At 42.8% G+C, this 25201-nt stretch overlaps 1 protein-coding gene across 1 annotated transcript in view; it reads right to left on the reverse strand.

The window, feature by feature from the left end:
• Window positions 1-550: 550 nt before the first annotated feature.
• lars2 (leucyl-tRNA synthetase 2, mitochondrial) overlaps window positions 551-25201 on the reverse strand; it is a 32213-nt gene continuing 7562 nt past the window's right edge. Inside the window, exons 4-21 of the mRNA XM_022753404.1 lie at window positions 22248-22339; window positions 22103-22163; window positions 21895-21984; window positions 21395-21538; window positions 17217-17324; window positions 15584-15743; window positions 14935-15039; window positions 14355-14470; window positions 13937-14220; window positions 9549-9647; window positions 7304-7441; window positions 7111-7214; window positions 6272-6451; window positions 5892-6061; window positions 4665-4742; window positions 4414-4525; window positions 2724-2851; window positions 551-848 (exon numbers count right to left, since the gene is read on the reverse strand). Coding sequence (XP_022609125.1) covers window positions 672-848; window positions 2724-2851; window positions 4414-4525; window positions 4665-4742; window positions 5892-6061; window positions 6272-6451; window positions 7111-7214; window positions 7304-7441; window positions 9549-9647; window positions 13937-14220; window positions 14355-14470; window positions 14935-15039; window positions 15584-15743; window positions 17217-17324; window positions 21395-21538; window positions 21895-21984; window positions 22103-22163; window positions 22248-22339 — 2346 coding nt within the window. The 3' untranslated portion in view covers window positions 551-671. The remainder of the gene's footprint in view (window positions 849-2723; window positions 2852-4413; window positions 4526-4664; window positions 4743-5891; window positions 6062-6271; window positions 6452-7110; window positions 7215-7303; window positions 7442-9548; window positions 9648-13936; window positions 14221-14354; window positions 14471-14934; window positions 15040-15583; window positions 15744-17216; window positions 17325-21394; window positions 21539-21894; window positions 21985-22102; window positions 22164-22247; window positions 22340-25201) is intronic.

Here is a 25201-nt window from a genome sequence, read left to right on the forward strand (position 1 = left end):
TTTCAGTGCCGCTGGCTCATGCTCTCTACCAGGACGGTGCTAATGGCTGAGTCATGTTGGCCCAATATTGACACAGAGAGACTGAGCTGATGAATGGGCACAGTGCAGCAATGGACGACCATGATGTGGTCAGATATCTCTAACAGACCCTCTGATGGCGACAGGTTTCCAGAAGCCAAACAGTGGCCCATGTATGGTGCTCAGACGAGATCTGTGGCTAAAAGCGGCACCAGAGGTGGAGACGAACACTGATAAGGCAGATCATGAGTGCGTGACTCTGCTGCGACAACGGGCAGACAGGCATATGGCAGACACAGAGGTGTGAAGTTGTGGTTCTTGGTGTGATGCTAGAAGTGGTGTTAGGGGAGAAAAGGGGTGGGGGGGTGGGGGGGGGGTGAGAATGCTGACTGGAATTTGAAGTGGTGTTTGGGCTCATGTGAGATTGCCAAGAGGGTCTAACTAAATGAGGGGGGTGATCTGAAAGAGACAGGTGCTAAATCTCACTTGGCAATTTACAAAAGATACAAAAGAAGAAAAGGGAGAAACTCACTGCGCCTTGAGTCTTTTATTAAAAACAGAAAATATAAATAAAATGTCTTTAGACATATTTACATTGACATCTCCCTGTGCTGAATCACTGATTGACCGGAGCGGTAAACGCCCAAGCGTCACTAATCAATGAGGAAGTTGATGAGGGCGGTCCTCTGGGAGAGGATGGCTCTCTTGATGCTGCGCTCGCTGAGAAACTTCTGTCCGAGCGGGCTCTCCAGGATCAGCTGCTGCACCCGCTCTGTATCTTTGGACGCCTGCAGTGGCACCGTCACTGTCCCACAGGCCTTGTTGTTTATCTGAGAGTGACAATTGAGAAGTAAATAGATGGGAGAAGTTACGAAACTGTTCAGTCTCCATCTGCCATGTCAAGCTGTAACCAAAGTCTTCCCTCCTGACATAAAAGTCCCAAAATAACAGACTCCACCTCTCCTTCCACATATACACATAGTTAGTGGTAGGTATGGGAAGGGCACTCACGTCTTGTATGTTTAGAAACAAGTGTATGTGTGCACAAAGCGAATGTGATCATGTCTCTGGAAGTGGTTGTGAAAATTAATGGTGTGTATGTGTGTTTATATGTTTGTGTGTTTGTGTGTGTGTGTGTGTGTGTGTGTGTGTGTGTGTGTGTGTGTGTTTGTGTGTGTGTGTGTGTGTGTGTGTGTGTGCCTGAGGCCGAGCAGCCTTGGCCTCCCTTCTGGGACAAACCCAAGTACGTGATTAGAGGACCGAGGGAGTGAGGTTGCCTCCACAGGGCCGAGGACGCCCACAACAGAGAGCTCAGTCCGAAGTAAAAACCAACATCATCATCATCGAGCAGTGGGAGCTCAAATATACGTACTCTGTGTATGTGTGTGCGCGTTAGGGGAGAGGGTGTGTATAGGATTCATGACTTTTGTGTATGACAGATGAACAAGAGGTAAACAAGAATGCAGAAATGAAAAGTGTTAAGGAGTGTTTTTTTCACTCGCAGTCAAAGCACATATGGGTTGGAAGAGAAACACACACACACACACTCATGCACATACACATACACATGCGATACTCTCCGGGTTTTCTTTACTTCATGTATTGTCTTTTTTGTCTCTGCTACAGCACAGAGGGAGAATCCAACCGGTGAAAGACAGGTGCTGTTAGTCAGCTGACTGTGTTTGCTGTCATCACATATAACATGTGTATGTGTGTATGTGTGCGTGCGTGTGTGCGTGTGTGTGTGTGTGTGTGTGTGTGTGTGAGAGAGAGAGAGGGGATTAGGGGGATTCTCTCAGTGGATATGACCAGCTAGGGCGAAAACAGTCAGATTAAATCAGTTTGAGCTTTTATCTATTAACTGAGTCAATGTTTATGTTAGTGTGAAGACTGACACGTGTGTGTGTGCGTTTATGTGTGTGTTTGTGTGAATCCATGTGCCAGTGTGAGCATGTGTGATGCCTGGATCCGATCCCAGTTGATTTTCTGAACCTTCCCATTCACAGCTGGATATTCCCTCTGATTGTCTGTAGGCCTTTGAAAGTGCTCTCACACAAGCACAACACCCATACACACACTGTCATTCCTGATGATGACATACACCGACAAACTGAGGGCTTTCACCATCTGTGTGATTGAGGCTCACAGGCAGAAAAAAAAAAGCACAAGAAATGAGAGTGAGAGAGTCAGGAATAACATGGTGTCTCTGCTCCGGGCTTTTAATTATTGACCCACTTGTCTATTTAGCTTAAAGCCTACCACTTGACATACGGATGCATTAACACACAGACACACACACACACACACACACACACACACACACACAGGCGTGTGCACACACATGTACAGGCTAATCATAGGCTCTCTTGAAAATTACAGACTATGACTGCAATCATGGACCTAAGACTTTGGGTTCAAGAGTAGAGTTTGAGTGAAAATGCCAGGAGATGCAGGAGAAAATGTGTGTGTATATAACTATTAATAAAGTTATGTTTAAATAATGAGCCAAGTGCTGTTGCTGAGCGGAAACCTTTTATCTTCAAAATTAAAAAATAAGAAAAATGAGAGCTTTGTTTAAGAACTTTTTCTTTTGTCTTCAAACCTCCAAACAACAAAAGAAAATGGTCCAAAAGACTGAAGATGCTGTGGGCTAAACTGAGTGCATGTGTGTGCGTTCGTGTCTGAGAGAGTGTGAGTGATCTTACCAGTACAGACAGCTCCACAAAGTCAGGGACCTTCAGGTACTCAGGATCCACAGTTGGCCATGACTGTTGCAGGATGTCTCCTCCCCGCCGGAGCAGGGGGCTGAGGGGGTTTTTCACTTGGCAAAGACCTGGGGGCGACCCAGGAGGAAACAAAGAGGGGCATCACTCACAATACAACACACTGACCCACTAAGGAGATGGTCTCATATGCTGAAGTACAGAGAAAAAGCCATTACACCTTCTCATCCAAGGAACAGGAAGAAAAATGTTTGAAAATAGACCAGAACAAAGTGACATCGTCTTTTAGTATAGCAAGCCAGAAAAATAGATGGGGTAAATTTTCTGTTGCTTTTCACCCAATTTGTTTCTCTTCGTGTTGAGAAAAAATATCTCGAAGAAGGGTCAAACAACCCAGCTATCCCACCACCCCCCCTCCCTGACTCTCAGTTAAACCAGCGAGTGTACATCCCACTGGAGGCACAAGGGAAGGATGTGAACTTCCTCTATCCTGCCCTGCGTGTGTGTGTAAAATTACAAACAACGAGTGAGAGTTAGAAAAAGTACAACGTGACTGAGTGCAGCAGGGGTCACACGTCCCTCGCTAGTATGTCCTGTTTATAAGGCAGTTTTAAAACTACATATGCGCACAACCAAAATGCACACAAGCCACTTATTAAAAAACACTCACACCTCTTCCACCCTGCGATGATCCATCATGTTTTCCTGACTCTGGCTATCAGCTGGACCATGTGTTTTTCCGGAACCTCTTTTCTCTCAGCTGTGCGCAGAAATTTTGTGTACGTGTGTCATCATGACAATAAGGGGATGTCCTCCAGGCCAGCCAGGGGGCAAGCATTCATACGAGGCATGAAAAGTGACGCTAGACCTTCCTCTCTATTGTTTGTTTTCTACTATAGGTCAAGAGCTCTTGATACTGCTTTCAGTTTCATTTGAAGGACAGTGTGTGTGTTTCAGGTGAAAGGCACTGTAGATTTGTTTAGGAGGTAAAAGTCTCAATGACAAGTTTCACTCACTGACTTAACTGTGGATTACATCAGCGCTGGGCGTTCACTGGTGCTAGATAAGCAGTACAGTTAACATTACGTTTATCTGAGGCAACTTCCTATTACAGTCATCAAAAGATACACTTTTTTACCCCAAATTTTACATACTTTCACCATTGTGACACAATTAGGTAAAGTTAAATTATGTGCAATTATCATTGGGTATTTATTCTCCAGTCTCCACAGTCCACGTTCCTCCTGCCGTAATTTTGAAAACGTAAACTCAAAACATATCACTTCAGCCTGGCTTTTCATTAAATATGGTTTTTAGTCATTAGTCACATTCACTTACTTTTTTGTAATTATGTTCTAAATTGTATTTTATTCTTTTTACCTATTTTTTATTATAGTATTTTATTCTATTTTATCTGCTTTTATCTTTTATTTATTTATTTATTTTGTTCGCTAATGTTATTATAGCTTTTTAAATCGATTTTATTGCATCTCATTGTCAGCTTTCTTACTTGATTTGCCCTTTTCTTTTTAGATTATCAGTGATCTGCGAAGCACTTTAAAAGCTTGACTGACTGATTGGTTGCCAACTATTTTACCCTGAGTGAATACAAAGCGTGCACATGCATGAGGGAATCATTTATTTTTTTATGAAGAGTTCACATGTCTCCCACCTGCCCAAAGTTCAGAAGCCAGGTGAGGGGCCATGGGTGCTGTCATCATCACCAGCACAGCCAGAGCCTCCTCATACTCCACGCTGTGCTGCACCACCCTGACTGTTGCACTCTGAACACACACACACACACACACACACACACACACACACACACACACACACATACATAGTGGGGAAAAATGTGATGTGTGTTTAGAAATAAAGGATAAGAGGGATTCTTTATTTGTAGATACCAGAGGGCACACTCACACTCAGTGTGTTGGTAAATCCCATCAGACGAGAAATGGCTGCGTTGAAAAGGAAGTCCTCTGTGAAGTTAGATGTCACCTAAAAATAACAACACAGCACTCAATTAGGAAAAAATAATAAAGTCTGAGGCTTTTTGTGCTGTTTTGGTCCTGGACAGACAGATGTTTCCAGACAGACTGACAGACTGTGTCATGGAAAAAACTTTGAGCCAGCCTCTGAAGAATTATTATAAAAAACACTACGGGGTCGACCCAATAGCCAAATGGTTAGGGCGCAAACACCCTCGCCAGCTGGACTGTTTGCTGCATGTCATTCCCTTTCACTCTGTCTCCACTGTGGCTATCAAATAAAGGCTTCAAATGCCTGAAAAAATAATAATAGTAAAAAAAAAAAAAAAGAAAACAATGACAGTAGCCTCCTCCCTGTTATCACCATGTGTACCAGCTGAAGGCACACACCGTGTCAGCATTCCCCTGCTTAGCCCTCTGGGAAGAAAAACCCATTTGGGAAGGGCCTGAGGGAGGAGGAGGTCGATGACCGAGGCTTTTCTGAGGGACGGATCAAAGGACAGCCTCGGCTTTGGGGCTTATGGCAAACAGCCTGAGGTCCTTTAAAAGCTCTAGCCCTTAGGGGTGGAGAGAAAGAATCAAACCTGGCAGCCAAAGGAGGCTATTTATAAAGTGTGAAAGGAGACCGAGTGGATTTAAAATCAATTTCCATCCCCTTCTTTTACTCTTTACTCTGGGGGTTTCAGGTTGCGATGGATGTTCGGCGTTGGCTTGAGAGGCTGGAACGCGGGACGATGCACTGCTGGGCAGTGTGATGAGTGACATATTACCTTGAAGTCAAGCTATCACACAGTACCCTCTAACTTGGTATCTTAGCTTCCAACTGCTAATTCTAGTGCAGTGTTAAAAGGATAAAGGAAATGAAATATTTAATACTGCACATTAAAAAAAAAAAAAAAAAACAACAACCAAAAATAATTGGTGCAAGCAGAGAAATTAAATTCAAAATAGACCAAGGAGACGGATGCTGTAGGGTATCGTGTTCAATGAAGATGAACGCTTAAGTGCTGTGAAACGCTGAGATTTTAAAAATGGGCCCATTAATGACCCCTACTGGTCAGGCCTGTTGCAAATATCTCACTGTTACATAATGTCACCATGACACATTTTCAGCCATTCATTCAAGATCAAAGCCAGTCTGAGGCTATGGAGTTGTTACCTCTTGAATAGCGTAGTTCTTATTGTCCCAGATCTTTTTACTCTCTGCCAGCTCCTTCTTCTTCAGCAGTGAGGGGTTGGGGAAATCTACGAGTTGCCGAGCCCCCCTCAGCTTGGTCACCAGCTGCCACAATCGAGACTGCCACCGCAGAACCCCAGGGAGGGCATCCGCTGAGGTGGTGAACACACACAGACACAGAAGAAAAGGATACTTTGACATACTGTGGGAGAAACAAGCTTTTCAAAAATAAATCACCTTCATCTGACAACAACTGATTCCTTTGAGGAAGCAATTCATGGCATATACAGTAGGGAACGCTTTTTTACAAAACCAACGTCCTGTGTGACTCTAAATTGAAAAGGCAGTGGCTTAAGACTCACTCTTGACGTTCCAGAGGATGTCCTGTTCGGGCGGTGCAGCGTAAAGGATGTAGAGTCGAACCGTGTCCACGCCGTACTGCTGCACCACCTCTTGGGGGTCCAGACCGTTGTGTTTTGACTTGCTCATCTTCTCCCACGTCACCTCAATACGACCACCGCCCAATGCCACTGGCTCCTCACCTGTAAGCGTGTCAGGAGCCGCAGATCAGAGATGGCTGGGCAAAGTGTCATACTCTTGCTGTCCTCTCCTTGCTTTTTCAGCTCATTTCAATTTCACTGTTGGTTGTTGGTTGGTTGCTAAATTACATTGTAACCCCATCTTAATTAATATCTGTCATTTTTATTGCTTCTCATTAGCTCCTGCTTGATCACATTTAGTAAAAGACAGAAAAAAGAAAAATATGTAAGGCCTAGTCAATCTGAGCCTGTAACACAGCGATCAAGATGCTTCCTTTTCTCTGTAAGCCTCCAATATCTTGTGTTTATCCCGTTACCAAGCAATAGAGAGAAGCTGAAAATCCTTGGGCATGAAGTCAATTTTAAGAGGATTCTTCAAAGGATTTCTTGTGATTTGACTTTTGTCAAGAGGAGCTGGTTAACATGTCAATCATTTGAGCAAAGCTATAAAGCACAAAGCAGAGAGGGATCTCTATGAGCAGAACAAAGGATGAGGTGAGATACTGGTGCCACTACATGCTACCATAAAAAGAGGAAATATGTATTTTCCTAAACAGTGCCTTTGTGAGCAGTTTTATCTGGCAGACCCACACGGAGGGAAGCCCTCTCCTCTCTCATGTGTTACTGATGTGTCACAGCTTGCAGATTTAGGTAGTGTGTACCTGTGAAGTCTATTTCTTCTCTCTTTAAGTACTGGCGGCTGTCAGCCAGTTTGAAAGTCTGGCCCTTGATCAGACCCTGGACCAGCAGCTTCCGAAAAGGCTCCCTGGAAGACAGAAATGGGGCTCATTAACATACATACACAAAAAAATGTCCATGCACGGCGAGAGCAGATAAACCACAGTGTAACTCCACCTGTGAGCCACCAGACTCTGGTCCTTGCAGAAGTGACACAGGAAGCGAGCATAGTACAAGTGCATGACGGCGTGCTCCTTCCCTCCGATGTACACGTCCACGGGCAGCCAGTGATCTGCGAGGCGGCGCTCAAAAGGCCTGGAGAGGAAACACAGGTTTAGGGAGGCGGTGAAATGTGAAGTGCTGACTGGTAACTCATGTTATGGTGACATCGAGAGAAACGTTGAGTTAAAAAGTAACAGTAAAAGTGTCAGCGTGGGTGGGAGACTACAAGATTTTCGAAGTTCTTTAACACTTCGCAAAGTGGTCATTTCTGCAGTCTTCGTTTTTGTACTTCACTGAGATCATTTGTCTGCGACAAGCACTGTGACATCTTTTTTCTCTCCTTAAGAGTTTCTGCAGAGGAAGTTTAGGCAGATTTCTTTTCATTCATCCGTGGAGGCTTTCACTGCTCATGCCAACTACTCTCTTCTTTTTTGATTTTATTCACAGAAAACTGCTGTTGCTTCTTCTATAAATATCAAACGTATGACTTCCTGTTCCATAGGGTTTATATTCTTCCCAGGAAACACAAACACTACACGTTTAAAACAGCAGGAATAGGAGCTTTGTCGGCCTGGAGACAGGTTTGCTGGATGGTACTAGATTTAAAACCTTTTACTTATGTTACCACTGTGTTTTATTTTTTCACTTGTAGGATTTGTTCATTTCACTCTGTTTTGTTGATGCATTGTACAATATCTGGAATACTTTCCTGACTTTTTCTCATTTGTGCTGCTAAAACGTTTAATGTAACTTTTCTAGTGTTGAGCTGATTGTAACTTTGTTTTGAAATGTAATGTGTAAAGTTTATTATTATAGTCATTATTATCATTAGATTAATCAGCAAGCGAATGCCGCAAAGCAGACTTCAAAATCATTTTACCAGATGGCAGCGGCCGTTATGTGCTTTGTTAGATATGTACACACCGTTCCTCTAGGGGGCAGCCTGAATCTGACACACAAGCATCCATTGATGAAGCTCACAGAAGCATCCTAAAGCCTCATCTATCCTACTGGCTTCACACTCTCAGAAAAAAAAAAGTACTAAAGTACTGTGTGTTTAAAGTTCAGCTCTGAAGACTCCCTCTGTGCTCAGCTTCTCATGACAACAGTTAAGTAAAGATTTCAACAGGGAAGCAGCATGTGGTTAGCCTGACTGGCATGATGGTCAGCAGAGGCAGGGTTTCCACCTACAGTAATGATGCTTTTTGGGACAGTCTGCTATCTCTGTGCGCCACCTTTCACACCAGTCATTACTCTCCTCCACACCTCTCTGCCTCTCGCCCTCCGTCTCTGGCTGATGGTGTCTACGGATAATTGAACCGGGGGAAAAAGAGTTATGAACTCACAAGGCTGAAAATAATTTAGCCTGTTAGTTGGCATCAGGCCAGGGGAAGTCTAATACATAACCACAAACACACACACACACACACACACACACACACACACACACACACACACACACACACACACTTTACGCCCTGTTTCCATTTCCTTCTTCTTACTTGCAACTTTCAGCATCTCTTGCGCACATAAGTCTCAGCAGGCCAACTGAAATGCACAAATAGTGTAATTGCTTTTTCTGTTGTGCCATAATCTGTCCCGCTAAGAAAAGTGATGGGGGGAGCAGCGCCCCTCCCCTTTAAAGCAGCTTTACAGCTAGGTCAGGGCACTGGGAAATTAATCTCTTTTGTTAAGCTCAGGGTATCGCCACCATCCCAGCAGGTGACAGCCGAGGCCCCATAATCTCTATTGGCAGGGAATTCAACTTTCAGGCGAGTGTGTGCGTACGTGAGTGAGTGAGAGTGTGTGTTAAAAAGAGTGCACACAGGCAGTATATACATGTTTGAAATGGGTAAGCGGCAGAGAGCGGTTGATCTTACAGCGAGCATAATTATGTGTTTGAGTGTAACTTTCCAAGAGCTCATACAGAACAAAGTGTGTGTGTGTGTGTGGACGTGTGGGTGTGAGGCATGAGAGAAAAATCAAGTTTGTATTATTTAGCAAAGATTATATAAAGAAAAATTTATTTTTTAGTATCTCCTCCACCAACCTCTTTCCACGACTTTCTTTTCATTTTTATTTAAACAGAGGGTGAAAATAAGATGTGTGCAATTTGTGCTAAAAATCTGTCAGAGTGTCAGAAAATAAGATGTAAGAGGAAAAGGAAATAAATAAGTGAACTCTGAGGACATGTACGTACCTGTCTGGGTTTTGAGGGTCCGTGTATCTAAAGTAATACCAGGCTGAGTCCACGAATGTGTCCATGGTGTCGGTCTCCCTCCTCGCTGGGCCTTTACATCTGACAGGAGAGAGAGACACAGACAGTTGGGAGAGGCCGCACAAAAATCAATATTAGGCTGACAAACTAGAAAGCGAACAAATGAATGATCCTTGTTTGTATGCTTAGAGAAATGGCACATTATGTGATTCGTGTGTGTGTGTGTGTGTGTGTGTGTGTGTGTGTGTGTGTGTATGTGTGTGAGTGTGAGTGTAAAGCTGGCTCCATCTGGCTGTGGGGGTCATGTCCCTGTAGGGAAGCAAAGCTGAAGCCAGACTGGCACCAGAGCTCTGTTCCTGTGCCCTGACTAACAGGCTGTGCTAACAGGGAGCGAACTGGCAGGCCGAACACATGATCATGTGTTTGTGTTGGAAATGCCACCTCGCGCCCCTTTCTATCCAAGCCAAACAGCACTTGGGTACGTGATGCGAATCTGCCAACATCACTTTCACAGTGGAGGAGAGGACGTCCGCAAAGATACGGGAAAAGAGCTTCTGGAGAGAGTTTTCTTTCAGATTTAAAGCACTTAATGGAACAGTGAAAGCGTCTGCCTTTTACTTTATAATGAGTCTCGGTAGAGTTAAAATCAGTGTCCCAGAAAGATAAACAGAAAAGGAGCTCTGAGCTTTGCTACAGCATGTGCAACAGAGCAGGTATCATTTCCTGGACCTTATGGGATGTCTCTATTTTGTCTTTCGGTCTCTCTGTCTAACGTTTTCTCTCAGAACAAACATTTGTATTAAAGTCTTTTTTTTTTTTTTTTTTTTTTTTTTAAATCTCACACTCAATAATACAGACACACACATCAAGAGGCAAAACCCCTCGATCAACTAATATACCAGTCTATAATAAGGCTGTGATGATGAGGTAAGAGCTGAACGTTGCCTAGCAACAAGGCTAAGGTGTAGCAAGGTTAATATTTGGAAGCCAGGTGTTATTTCATACAATGAAAACCCAGAAGTATGACGAAGCCCGTTACACCACAAAAGCATCCAAAAATAGAAATCTCACAAAATATGGAAAATTGTGCTTGAGTGAGTGAGATTTCTCACCTCATCTATCACGCCAAGCTGGCCAATCACAGGCCAGGTTGCAGTAATTTGACAGACAGCTGATACCGGCTACAGTCACACTACTGAGGATCACATTAGACAACGCACACAGGTGTGTCTGTGGAGATGGCTCTTCTCGAAACCATGAAAAGAGCGTAAACAACTAAGCTAAGTAATTAAATCTGAAGCAACCTGTGTGCATGAGTGTGTGTTTGCAGGATGAGCCAGAAAGAGCCAAAAGGCTCTCAAACAGATGAGGCAAGAGAGGCAGCTGCCCACTCCACGAAGGCTCTATTCCCATGGAAAATAGCCCTCCATCTGCTGTGTGTCGGCGTGACTGCCTGCAAATGTGTGTGTGTGTGTGTGTGCTGTGCTAACTAGGAGGTTTCTCGCTTTACCTGCGAATTCATGGAACAACACACACTTGCATGCACACCTTCCTTGCCAGGCTAAGCTGAGGCAGGGTTCAGTTGGCAGGCCAATTTCCAGTGGTGCGGAGGGTCAGAGACGAGACGAGCACACAGGAAATGACTTCCTCAAGGACAGATAAAACTCCATTTCTGTCGCCCGTCTCTCATCACTCCGCACGTCTGTGTTCCCCTCAAACTTTAATTGGACATGGTCGACGAGTGAAGAGAACAAATTTCCACAGACACTTAACAACAGAGGGGAGACGGGAAGAGGGGAGATAACGGTGTCTTACTGATTATAGCCATCAATCACCGCTGATGGGAGGAATTATAGTAGCTTTGTGGAAGTGAGTGAACACAATCTGATGACTTGTGCCATCTGCGGCTGAGTGGGCCATTGTTTTAATCAACATGGTGTCATGATGGTGATTAGTCTTATTCAGAGAGGAATTCCCATGTCAGCGAGGGACTCTAGAGGCGCCGGCTGAGTGTGCATTCTGCAGTCACACAACATTATCAAACACATTCTCTGAGATGACGTACTGGTGAGAGGTAGGTGTGTGTGTGTGTGTGTGTGAGAGAGATTACGCTTACAAAAGGTAAAGGTGTGTGCGTGCATGTGCAGCATTTGTTTGTGTGTGTGTGTGTGTGTGTGTGTTTCTCGAGGCACAGCTGGTTTATGTAACCTCCATCATCATCATCTCATGCTGCTCCTGTCACAGATGCCACTCATTACATAACCCCGTCAGAACAAAAGTATTAATCACACAATTCACAGGCCCGATCGCAGTGCTCTCTGTGCTCTTGTAAAGCTGTCAGTCCTCTCAGCCCGCATGACAGCCGGCTCATTTATGTCAGTGCTAGTCTCCTGAGGAAATACAGGAAGTACGGAGGGGAGGCTGTCACTGGAGAGAGTTTACACATAATTCAATTCTCACTCTGCAAACACCATAATGGACAGGATCATTTCCCTATTCGCTTATGTTGTGCTAAAAAGAAATAACACTTCCTCCACCCTCTCTGCATCCTATTTACAACTTCACAGAGCTGAGAGGGGCTGCTGATCTGCTAATGTTGCAGTGCTTCAGGAGGTGGTGGTGGTGACTCAGTGAATGGCTCAAGGGCACTTCAGCAGGGTGGTTTGCTTACTGCGCAAATGGTGTCTAAGATCCACACCTGAGGTTCCTATAAATCAGTTGGACAAGACTTTTCAAATCTTAGGATCATGTTTGATGAAATGTAAATACTCAGAATTAGACAACACAGAGGTCGCTATTTTAAAGCCATGTCCAGATCGTCTGTTTAAGTCAGTGCTTCCTAATATTTTTGGCTTATGCCTACAAGCTGTGACCAGATCCACCAAAGTGTAATTTTACCCTCTAACTTAGAAGACTGGAGTTATTGTTGAGAGTATGAAAAAGTAAAACCAACAAAATTCTGTATGTATTTTAGTCTTTGTTGTGTCATTAATCTTCTTTCAACCATTCACACTTGTCTTTGCCTCAGTAAGAAAACAAATAAGTATATTTTTCCCAAAAGGTCGAACTATTCCTTTAAGTGCAAATCTTGAAGATTGGTCTGTCTGGTAGATTTGGCAACACTAATGTAGACTTGTAGTTACATTTAGTGTGTTTTCTTATTTCATATCCCCGAGTGTCAGCTGCAGAAGGTGACGAGCCAAGAGATGACAGTCTACTCAAAAAGAATTGCGCTACAGATCAGCATACTGTCTAGTTTAATTGTTGGTTATTAGCTTGTGGCTGTGTACAACTTCACAAGGTAAATCTTCTAGCTGTATCATTATCTCATACTTTGGCGCTGACTTTGAGCCAAGGCGACCTCCAACTTGAAGAAAAATACATTATTTTGTTCTTGGCTAATGAGCTGCAGCTGACAAGCAGAACTAGCTGCTACAGTATGTGAATAATTATATACAGACAAACGTTTCACAAGTAAGAACATGTGGATTGTTTACCTGTACCCATTGAGCATTTCTGCATGCATTTTAATATCGACAGGGAGACCACACTAGCATTACAAGACAATACATTAATAAGTGATTATAGAATAACTAGAAGTAATTGCTCGTGGTTGTATGCCTCCACCAACCAAACTGCAGGAAATATGTTCACAATCTCCCCTTCCTGACTTACAGCGTTAAATAATGGCCAGAAGTATTTTTGCAACATTTTGATGTCAGAGTGAAGTTGACCTTTGACCATTTGGATATAAAATGTCCATCACTTCATCATTTTATCATATTAGACATTTGATAGATAGATAGATAGATAGATAGATAGATAGATAGATACTTTATTTATCCCCTAGGGGAAGTTCATGTAAAATTGTAAAATTCTACTCAGTTCATCTTTGAGTCCAAGTGAATGTTTGTGCCACAAGGTGTTACTGAGATATCACATTCATGACAATGGGACGGACGGACAGATGGACAACCTGAAAATATAATGCCTCTGACTCTGGCTGTCGCTGGTACAGAGGCATAAAAACACATTGGCTATTAGTTACTACAGTTTTGACTCCACTGTACCTGGAGAGGAGACAATGCAAGCTTGTTGCATGTCTTATTGGAGATATTATTCAAAAATAGTCAAAAATAGCTACTAAAAAAGTGCCAATGACAAAATGCCAAAAAAAAAAAATCAAATATGGTATTTTTATAAGATAACTAAAGAGGACTAACGGATACTATAAATACATGTATCCAAAACAGGGTTTACCTCAGGATGTATTATATTGATGATAACATGAAGCATACACATCAGTTCAGGTGTAATGTCCCAATAAATATAACAACTAAAAATCAAATAATGCATCGCATTGTTCTCACCTGGGACATTTACAGTTGACCCAGTCATGAGCAGCCTTCAGAGGCGACGCCCCCTTTCCTGTCAGAGACGGCAACTTTGGTAATATCACTGGTAATTCCTCCTCAGGGACTGCAACTGGACCGCAAGACCCACAATGCACCACAGGGATGGGGGTGCCCCAGTACCGCTGTCTTGATATCAACCAGTCCCTGAGTTTGGAGCTGGTAAGATGGCCGCCGACCTTGTGCTCTCTGGCCTTCTGGGTAATGGCGTCAAAGGCCTCCTCTCTGCTGAGGCCGGAGAACTACAACAAGAAGGGGACAAAAGAGGAGGGCAAAAGCATTCACTTCATACTAGGCTTAATCAACTTATCATAGTTTAATAATCATGAGTCCTTTGTATAGTATTGATGGGTTGGTCATTATCAACGGTGCTAACCTCATCAGAGTTAATCAAAGTTTGTTTCCCGTCTTGGTCACTGTCCAGCACTGTCGTCCACCTCAGGTTCAGAGCTCGGGCCACAGACAGATCCTCCTCACTACAATCTGGGATACCTGTCAGACACAGTGAAAAAAAAAACCCCATAATGTGGACATACAAAAACACACACACATAACTGATCTCTTGAGAGAGAAAAACCCTGTGGTGATGTTAAGCATGTTGTGATGCTGCTAATCGCTAACAATCCCTTGGGTTCCACCTCCACACTCTGCGAGACAAACACCCACTGGTTTCACATCATCGCAGCAACAATAATACTGTGTGATGCAGATATACAGCAAATGATGAAGTTTCAAAATGTTAAGTTGGGGCAGTATCTTCTGCACAATCTAATTTTAAGTTTCTTAAGTTAAAACATCTTTCCGTGCCTGACGTTTATTTACATATATATATTTACATGTTTTCACTTAATCAGATGACTGCATGGAGAGGTTGAGTGTTCCTGTTAGTTCAAGTCCCACCCACATACACACATACACACATACACAAATACACACATTAATGGCCAATAACCCACCGATCACAGTGTCCAGATAGCCATCAAACGCCTCTTTGTGTGAGATGACCAGGGGAACTTCATGGCCGGTGAACAGGTTGCGAGCGGTGACCTCTGTCAGGGAGTCTGGAGAGCAGAGGGCAGGGGACATGAGAGAGGCAGCGCCGCTTCCCCCGGTAGCTCATTATCAACAATCATTAACCACAGAGATAGAAACCTCAAGGGGATCCCAATTAACATACACTCAGTGAACTACAACTGCTGCAGCCATACATAGACAGTATGATGGTTCAATAAGGACATTTACATGAGTACACAGTATATATATATTCGTCCATCAAGCTGTGGACAAACACTTCTCAAAAAGACATACAGTTCCTTCTTTCCTTTCTCATATGAGGATTGATTTTTCACTATTGCAGCGCTTTTGTTAATTAGGCCCTTCTCAATAATGAACACACATAATATGCAAAGGATCATAACCTTTGCAAATAACCTTTTCAAGTTCTGACAGCATGCAGGTGTAGAGCCACTTCACCCCTGAAAAAGTAATTCATTAGGCTGCTGCTCAGGTAAAATCTAAACGCATGTCCACCTCACAAAGCAGGAAATCATACACCTTGACAGATGAGCCAAACTCAGGCTGGGGTCAGTGTGTAGAGATGCTCACCTCTCCCCGGCTTAAAGGCCTTTTCCAGGGAAGCGCGCACTGGGCTGCTACCATGCAGCAGCCTGTGGGAGGGCAGGATGGCCAGGTAAGCTGCTCCAAACACCGTCTCTGGGGAGGAGCTGTAGGCTGATAGAGTCTCCCCCGTCTCCTCCCCGTTCACCTGGGAGATAAGAGAAGAAGCGTGTGGGAATCTCTCAGCGTCCATATGCCGACAGCTACGGCGGAGCTGAGTTAATGAGGAGGACTGTCTGTCTCCTCAGTCTGTCACCTAAAGGCATTTATTTTAAAATATAATGTCTCCGTATTACAGTTTTAGGCACAGAAGCATCTTTGGTTCTGTAATATGGATTAAAGCATTTCAGTGCTGAAGCAATCCAAACATCAGTTAGTTGGTGGACACGCAGTAAGTCAAAATTCACCAAAAATTACTTTGGTTTATGATGCTGAACACAATACACATTACACCTGCTAAACATCAGAATGCCAGCATTACTATCACTGTGTGCATGTTAGCATATAGCTAAAAGCACTGCTGTGTTTAAATACTAGTACGATTTGTTTTTAAGGGAAACAAAGCACATCCTTATTTATCAAACGTAGTTGAATAATACTTGACCTAATACTTGACCTTGACCCGTATCTGTTCTTCTTGTGAGCACTGAAGGAATGCAATCTAATTCCTGTCTATACTGACTATTGTGTACGCTGAGAATGATGCTACCTTAAAGCAGCCACAAATAGCTGCTACCATGGCTGTAGACTTAAAATTTTATTGAAGAAATTATTGACAAATAAACTGATAAATTGTGAGCTGGAGCCCCAATTTAACAAATAACATCTTGGGACTGTGAGATGTATGCTACATGTGCTGCACGTAGCTCTTTGACACATAATAAAGCAACAGTGCCTTTAATCCTATAATTATTCAGAGATGACACACTCGTTGTAGAGGAGGTCTAGGGTAATTGTTGTATGTCATGTTATAAAAGACATCCTAATACATATCCTGTGACAATGTATAATGATGTAATACAAGACAAGCAGCCATGCAGTATGACAGAGAAACCCCCTTCCATATATACACAGAAAAAGACACAAATACACAAATGCAATCTCACATCCTGTAACCCTCTTTTGTCTAGAAATATGAAGACTTTCTAAATTAAGGGACTGCCTCGAGTAACATTTTTTCAAAAGGTTTCAAAGAGAGTGGATAAATGAGGATGCTAACAGGGCTCTCAGTGAGCTTTTTGCGACCACTCTGCATGAAACGTCAGATGCATGAAGTACTGTAAATATGGCTCTCTCAAAACTCAATAAAAACTAATTTGTGACATCATCTGTTTGGGTAAATTGCCGCTCGCAGATGGATGCACCCACTGAATGTGAACAACAAAGTGAAGATTTTTCTCTTTTGGTACATGATTTCTATTAGAAATACACACATAAACAGAGGTATCTGAGAATCTAAAATAAAGCAAGCAATCAGCGCTTGTGGAGAACAAGATAAAAAAAGAGAGACTGGGAAGAAGAAACCACAGGGAAACACTTAGTCGAAAAAGTGGCTGAAAGAAAACATGGAGGATGAATGGACAAAAAGAGAGCGCGGGGAGAGAGGGCAGCTGAAATTCACCTTGAGTTTGACATCGAAGTAGCAGCCAGTGCAGTCGCCAATCCAGTTTGCCTGCATGGCTTTGACGCCATACCACTCTGGAAGGTCTGACAGGGCGTCCAGGAGAGGCTGGAGGAGGGAGACAAAGACAAAGACTCAAGCTTGCTTTTTTGTACAAGTTTGGAAAGAGCAAATTTTCCACTTCAATATTTTGTGAGGGGGCCACCAGTACCTCATAAGTACGGCTGTCTAGGATAATGCAATTGACTCCAGCTCAGTGTGGGTTCTTTCAAAACCCAGCCAATTTATTTTGACAAAAGCAGCAGTGCCGACCAGGTCACATTATGCAGACAAAGAGGGATTTTCAAAAATCCTGACCTCCACTCGCCCTATTTTCCTTGATATCACAAAGCAATCGCTTATAAAGTGCACACACACACTCTCTCTCTCTCACACACGCACAGTATCTCTCTCTCTCTCTCTCTCACACACACACACACACACACACACAAATAAACACACAGTCTCTCTCTCTCTATCTCACAAATACACACACACTCTCTCTCACACATGCAGTCTCTTCCTTTCTCTCTCTCTCACACACACACACAAATAGACACTCACACTCTCTCTCTCACATGCGCAATATCTCTCTCTCTCTCTCTCTCACTCTCTCTCACACACACACACACACACACACTCTCTCTCTCCCACATGCACAGTATCTCTCTCTCTTTCTCTCTCACACACACACACACACACTCTCTCTCACACATGCAGTCTCTCTCTATCTCTCTCTCACACACACACACAAATAAACACACACACTCTCTCTCTCACACATGCACAGTCTCTCTCTCTATCTCACACACACACACGCACACACACACACACACACAACACCACCAACAACATTTATTCTGCGTGATTAAAGGAAGCTATGCATATCAACGAGGCTGAGCCTAAAAAGTCACAGCTGGGCTGAAGCCAGAGATGTTAAAACTCTCCATTTCCCTTTCAGTCCGTCACAATCTATTACCCACAATCCCCCTCACGGTGCCGCTCAGCATGCAGTACCTCATCATGGCAATATCAATACAAACGTAAACACCGGCTATAGTCAACACTAGCATGACTCAGAATGTGTCAGCTATGGATTTGGCCCAGAGTGGGGGAGAAAAAAAAACACACACCACCGGTAAAAAGTTTAATCCATTTTTTCCAGCTGTTATTTAGATTTACATAATTTAATGTCTCCGTGTTTTTTTAATTAAAGCATAAAACAAATAAACAAGTAGAGATTTTAAAAAACAAGGATTCATGGAATCTTGTTGAATTGAATTGAATCTACATTTAGCCGCCAATCAAACTTGTGATATTCTTTCTACAATGGAAATGAAATCTTGTTTGGGAAGTTTGTTCCTTCCCACAAATGTGCTGCACTTGCAGGTTGCTTTGCTTTCACCTTCTGTCCAGATCGTCTCACACCATTTCAACAGGGTTTAAGTCTAGAGACTGTGCTGCTCTCCCATCACTTGAATCCACCATGTAGTTCTTTTCTTCTCATGTTTTGGCTCATTGTCTTGCTGTCGGATGAACCCCTGACAAACCAGTCTGTCTTCCTTTGTTACTTTCCATTTTCTCACTATTCTGATAGCAATACACAGCACTACTTACAGTACAGACAGAGGGTTTGATAGTCATATACAAAAGTTGGGAAGGAAGTAGGAAGTGTTTGCTTTAGAAAGCTGTTAGTTAACCAATTTCTTAATTGATGAAAAATGTCTGTTTTCTTTGAACTTTATATGATTGTTCAGCTTTTAGTGACCTAAACTTTTTTTTTTTTTTTTTTTTTTAACAACATACCTTTGTATGTTTCAGGCTATTCACTGGTCTTAAAATGCTGGAATTTCATTAACAACTGAAAAAAATTGGATGCTCTAAAACTTTTGACTTATAATGTAAATCCCAGTGAATCTGTGTCAGCATGACTGAGAGGCTCTGGGAGGAGACGCAGCAAAAACAAAGACGTTGCCAGCAGTAAAGAAAAAAAAGAGAAAAAGTAATGACGGATAACTAATGATGGCTTTAAATAAGAGGCAGTAAATGTTTTTACTTTACTGGAGAAGAAAAAAATATTTTGGCACAGAGGCAGGAGTAACTGAAAGATGTAGAGCAAGTGAAGGGGTCTCCATGGCAACTAAGAAAAGCTTGAGAAAAAAAAGCATGGTATAGCAATAACCAAGGATTGTGATTGTGTGTGTGTCTCTGTGTCTCTGTGTGTGTGTGTGTGTGTGTGTGTGTGTGTGTGTGTGTGTGTGTGTGTGTGTGTGACAGAGAGAAAGACACATCAAGTAGACTTCTGACAAAAATGTCACATGCAAGTGCAGGCATTTTCTGAACTATCACACTCCTCCACACAAGTTGTTTGTTTGTACCTAAATGACACAAAACACTTCTAGAAGCTATGCTCATATTTGCACAGTATTATAGCAGAACAATACACTGAGCTCTCAGTTTGTGAATCATTTAGATGTCAGTGCGATGTAACAGGCAGGCGGCATGTGTGCCTGAGTGCAACAAGAGTGATTATGCATGAAATTGAAAACTCTGTAACTGCCACGTGGTAATTTAGCATCCTGCAAGGTCCACATCTAAAAATCCATCTTAGTAATAATATGTAGTCATCTGTGTCCTGGACGAAACAATGCGGTTACAGTTCATAAGGGAAGTCTGTCAGTGCAATGTGGAACAACCTGACAGCTGAACTGATGACCGCTGAATAAACATTGTCTGAAGTTAATGTTGTCTAACGGACTCGAACACGCGTAGAGGCGAGCAGAGAAACGCACACGCAGGAAATCACAGTCCAATCACAGCACTTTTTAATTTGGCCCGCTCCGGTTTCACACAGTCCTCCTTTCTCTCCATCTGTCTTTCTCACTTCTTTTCCATAACACCTTCCTCTTCCTTCCTTCCCACTTCTCTGTTCATCAAGAGAAAATTAGAAATGCAGGAACACATTGTCACCCGTAGGCTGGTTCCACCTCCACTCACACCTCTGACACGGACAAGCATGGGCGACGTCAGCGCTGCGGCTAAAACTGTGTGACGCCTGATCTGGGACAAAGTGATTTTTTTTTTTTTTTTTTTTTAAATCAAAATGTCAAAACTGACAAAGCCTCAGAGGACAAACTAGTGCTTACATAAAAGAAGTTTTAAGATTAATTTCACACTTCCTAGACACTGGTTTCTGTTTTATTTCAGTCAGTATGAAACACTCACAGAAAATTAAAACCTGCCCGTGCTGTTGCTCTGCCTCGCCTTCTCATGCAATCAGTCTGCTTCATTATTTTGATGGGAACAGGTAGAACTGAAATGATCAGTCAATTAATCAAGTATTCAATCGACAGGAAAATCATTTCCTACTTATTTTTATTAGCCATTTTTGGTCTGTAATTCTTATTTAATTGTAAACTGAATGCATTTGTTTTTCGGACTGTTGGTCAAAACAAAAATATCGGATGAATTCACCTTCTGTTCGAAGACCAAACAAGTCATTGAAAAATTAATTAACAGATTAATCGATAATTAAAATACTATTTAGTTGAAGCCCTAGAAAGACATTTAGACAATTGTACCCAAACACTGAACTTGGAAAAGGATGAAGTCAAGTTTAAATGATGGATCTCTGTTCACTGTCTGCAGGTGAGAGTCTGAGCAAATGTGCACAGCCACACTTTCCTCCTCAAGGATCTCTCTGCGTTGGCACATGCTTGCCTTCATTTCTAACAATGCACATGCATGTGCTACATGTATAATGCATGAACTGTTATTCCTGTGGATTATTCACATTGAAGTCCAGAGGGGGTCATTTCACCCTGCAGCCATCCTGCACACCTCTGAGCTGAATAGGTGGAGGCTTCTCATCAGCCAGCCGGGCCGTCTGATGGTCGTACCCTGACTTGACCAGTCTCTCTCTTATTGGTCGGGAGACGCTGGGCTAAAAAATGACGGTCTCCTGTGGTGTGATTGCAGAACGGGAGAGGCAGGGCTGCAGCTGCTGCTACTGAAGTGTCAGCCATGATTGTTATCAGAGGGGTCCATTGATCATTTTGGCCTGCATGAAGCCGCTGGCCAGCAATTCAGACACCACTTGTCACATGCTACACATACACACACACACTAAAGAGCTGTACCTTGGCATAGTTTGTGGTCTTGATGAACCATTGTGTGAGCAGCTTCTGCTCCACCAGAGCGCCAGACCTCCAGGAGCGGCCATTTTCATCAACCTGCTCATCAGCCAACACTGTCTGATCAACAGGGTCCCAGTTCACCACAGCCTGGATCACACACACACACACACACACACACACACACACACACACACACACACACACACACACACACACACACACACACACACACACACACACACAGTTGAAATGAAAAAGCAGAGCTTAGGAAATAGCTAATAGACAGACCAAGGGCTTATTTCAATGTCGTCCCATTTCATTAAACATAATCAAAGGGCTTCTACCAAGCTCTCCATTCATTTCAGCTTCACAATTCATTTAATTTTCTTCCAATAGTGAGCTGCCTCAGTCGTTTCTGGAACTGTCAGGGACCTACACCAATCATATTATTCCTTTCAAAAGAAAACAGGGATTAGCACCTCTCATGCAAAGGCCGTTCCTACCTCTTTCTGATATGCCAGTCCTGCTTCGAAGAGCTTGATAAACAGATACTGTGTCCACCTGTAGTACTCTGGAAGACAAGTGGTCACTTCCTGTCAGGAAAAAGCCAGAGTCAGGTCAGCAGTGTGAGGTGTTAAGCAATAGTGAGTCATCCAGTCCTAAACGCTGCCCAGAGCCCTGTTTGACGCTCAGGTCTTTGTTTCTACTCACCCGGTCCCAGTTGAAGCAAAGGCCGAGGCTGTCCAGCTGCTCCCGCATGGACTGGATATTACTGAGGAGAGGAGACACAGCAGGGCACATTAGGGTATGTTTAAACAATGAACACTTACGAGAACAGATGTGATGTTTCATGTACCTTTTAGTCCACTCCTCTGGGTCAAGGCCTCTCTCAATGGCTGCGTTCTCAGCTGGAAGTCCAAAAGCGTCCCAACCCATCGGATTCAGCACCTGTGGATGGAGTATTCGTGGGGAAATCATTAGTGAGTCAACAATAAATTAATAATAATAATAATAATAATAATAATAATAATTAATTTTCAGCTTCTTAAATGTGAAATATGCTGCTTTCCTCTGTTTTTATCATTGCAAATTAAACATGTTGAGAGTTATTTTGAACGTCATCTTGGGCATGTACACCCCCACACAACCAGTTTAAAGATATAGGCCGAATAAAGTACTGTTCACAGAAAAAAACCAAAAACAAACATTTATCCTATTAAAATTCTTATAATTAAATCTATTTCTCTGTCATTGAAAAGTCCAGATATGAGTTTATCTTCTGGTTACAGTCGGTTTGCAAACTAGATGTGACGTCACAAAATCACAGTCATACGTGCAAGTGTTAAACTCCACCTTCAGCGGATGAGTGTGAAAACAACCTTATAGTGTCAAACTCTGCACATATGAAGTAACAATAAACAAAACACATTTTTGAATGACGGACAATTTCAGAGTATGGCCTTTTCTTATTTCGTGTGCCATGTGACGGGAGCATTAATTCAACCAATACCAGTGAAATCAAAAATGTTCATTGTAAGAGGGAATTCATTCAGCAAAATAAATCTGGGTTCTACAACACACGTTGACCCGTATGTTAACGTGCTGTTCCCTGCTGGAATCTCAACTCCATCACACATTGTGGTTAATACAGGCAGACTGACTGCAATTTTCATGTAACAGCAGCTGTTATATAATGCAGAAGCAAAAGGAAAACAAGGTTAAGCCTAGAAAGGGAGATCAGGGTGTGACAGCTTTGTACTCATCAGCTTCATGCAAATTACTTAATAAGTTGCTTTTCACACAATTTTCTAAACAACATCACAATCTCATTTTCTCTGCCGTATGTCTGCTTTCTCTCTCCATTCCTCTGTACTTTTTATTCACATCCATTTCATTGCCCCCCTGTAACCCACACTCTCCTTGAGATGAATCATTTTCAACTCGAGACAACGTCTCCCTCACTCATCTCTTTTTCCCTTTAGCTTCTCGTCTGTGTTTTTCTGCTCACTGAGAGAGAAGCGAGATGAAAGCACAGGAGTGGAAGGCGTGAGTGAAGTAGAGGAGAAGCAGAGTGACAAGGAGTCGAGGACCGGAGAGGATCATTGCATGGACTCTAACGGGTCTGATGTTTCAGACGAATTGGTATCCTTGGTAACTGCATGGGCCTCATTTGTAAAGCCGAGTGCTGGATGGTATTAGACTAAGAGAGCTGAGCGCAGTCGACCACTGTGACTGCTCAGGAGGAATACAGGCACACTGAGAGTGAGGAGCAAGCCAAAGATAGCCTACGTAAATAACAAAGCAGAATAAAAACATGCCCCTCATTAGGATGGATACGCTAGTATTTTGTTTATTCAGTGTAAATACCCCATTAAACTGAGGCAGTATTCAAGAGACGCTGTTACAGGGACCGGCTGTGATGGACAGGCAGCGTTAGTGAGCTCAATCCTCAAAGTTCAAAGAGAGCAGCAGAGGCCCATTATCTTTTCACTGCTAATAGCTTCAGCTCCACTTATCCTAATGTCCACACAAAATGTGAAGCCTGGTGCGATTTGTTATCACGGAGATACAGCACATTTCAGAGCATGAGTGACAAGAAGCAATGGAAGATAGACGTGGGAGTGAGTGGAGGCTGATTTTATGACAATCTGTCCGCTGTAATGTGGAGCAAATCAGTGCCAACCGGGAGACAGACACATCACTGCACAGCTCCAGGCTCCTCACGCTGACAACAAGAAGGACGCAAGTGCTGGGAGTCTGGTTTTGTGAATGTGGAACCACTCAGCTATGTGCAAGTGTCCACCTACACAGTTCCAGCGAGAGGCTTCTCTCCATCTGTAGCAGCTTTGAAATGCAACTCCGACCCTTGTCTGTTCGCTCATCACACAAACTGATCGTAACCAAACTTTTCAAAAGGGTCATTTCAAATCAAAATTATGAAAAAAACAATTTCACATATTGTGGTTCAAGTGGAATCTAGATGAGCATATAGTTTTGGCACAAAGGAACAGTTTGATCGGCTGTGGCTCCTTTGTACATCATTTCGGAGAAAATCATCTGCCAAATGAATAAATATAAATGTAAATATGCTCCTTTGCTTTCCTGCAAAGACTTATATGAGAAAAACAAAACCTTCTCATGTCTTTAGAGGTGTTGCCTCTAAATCTCTCTAGTTGTATCTCGTTTGTTTAATTTGTACAAAAACCAAAATGTAAGAAAATCACATTGTGGTTCTTTTTGTGGGGGTTGCATGTCAGACTATTTCTTGGCTGGGTGCAGTGACTTTCTTTTGTGACTTAATCAGTTTGAAATTAGCTTTTCGAGGAGCTGGTTGGCAGATTTTGTTTCCAGCTTTATGGTAAGCTAAGCTAACTGCGCTGCTGGTGCTAGAGACACGAGAGTGGTATCTACCTCTCGGCAAGAAAGTAAATAAATGTATTTCCCAAGATGTTGAACTAATCCTTTTTTATTGTCATATATGCAAAAAAAAATGTCTCTGATTTCTGCCTCCATCACATTACAATAAAAGTCAATGGAATTTAGTTTGAACAATGAGATTTTAATTTTTTTAAATTTCAACAACAAAGTGTATTTCCAGAATCTGAATTCTCATTACTCCAGACGATCCACCGATGTGTAGAACGACGGGAACATTATGATAAAATGTTTCTCAGTGTCTCACAGATGAAACACTTTTAGAGTCAGGCCATCGACGGATTGTAGCCTCTTTAATTAACTAGTGAATAGAGCAGACTGTGGGCAAACAGCAGAACGAGGTTCCCATTCTGACAGATGCTGAGAGAAAGTAAA

This window comes from Seriola dumerili, unplaced genomic scaffold (assembly GCF_002260705.1).
Source record: "Seriola dumerili isolate Sdu_G_001 unplaced genomic scaffold, Sdu_1.0 BDQW01000191.1, whole genome shotgun sequence".
In the NCBI taxonomy this organism is placed as follows: Eukaryota; Metazoa; Chordata; class Actinopteri; order Carangiformes; family Carangidae; genus Seriola; species Seriola dumerili.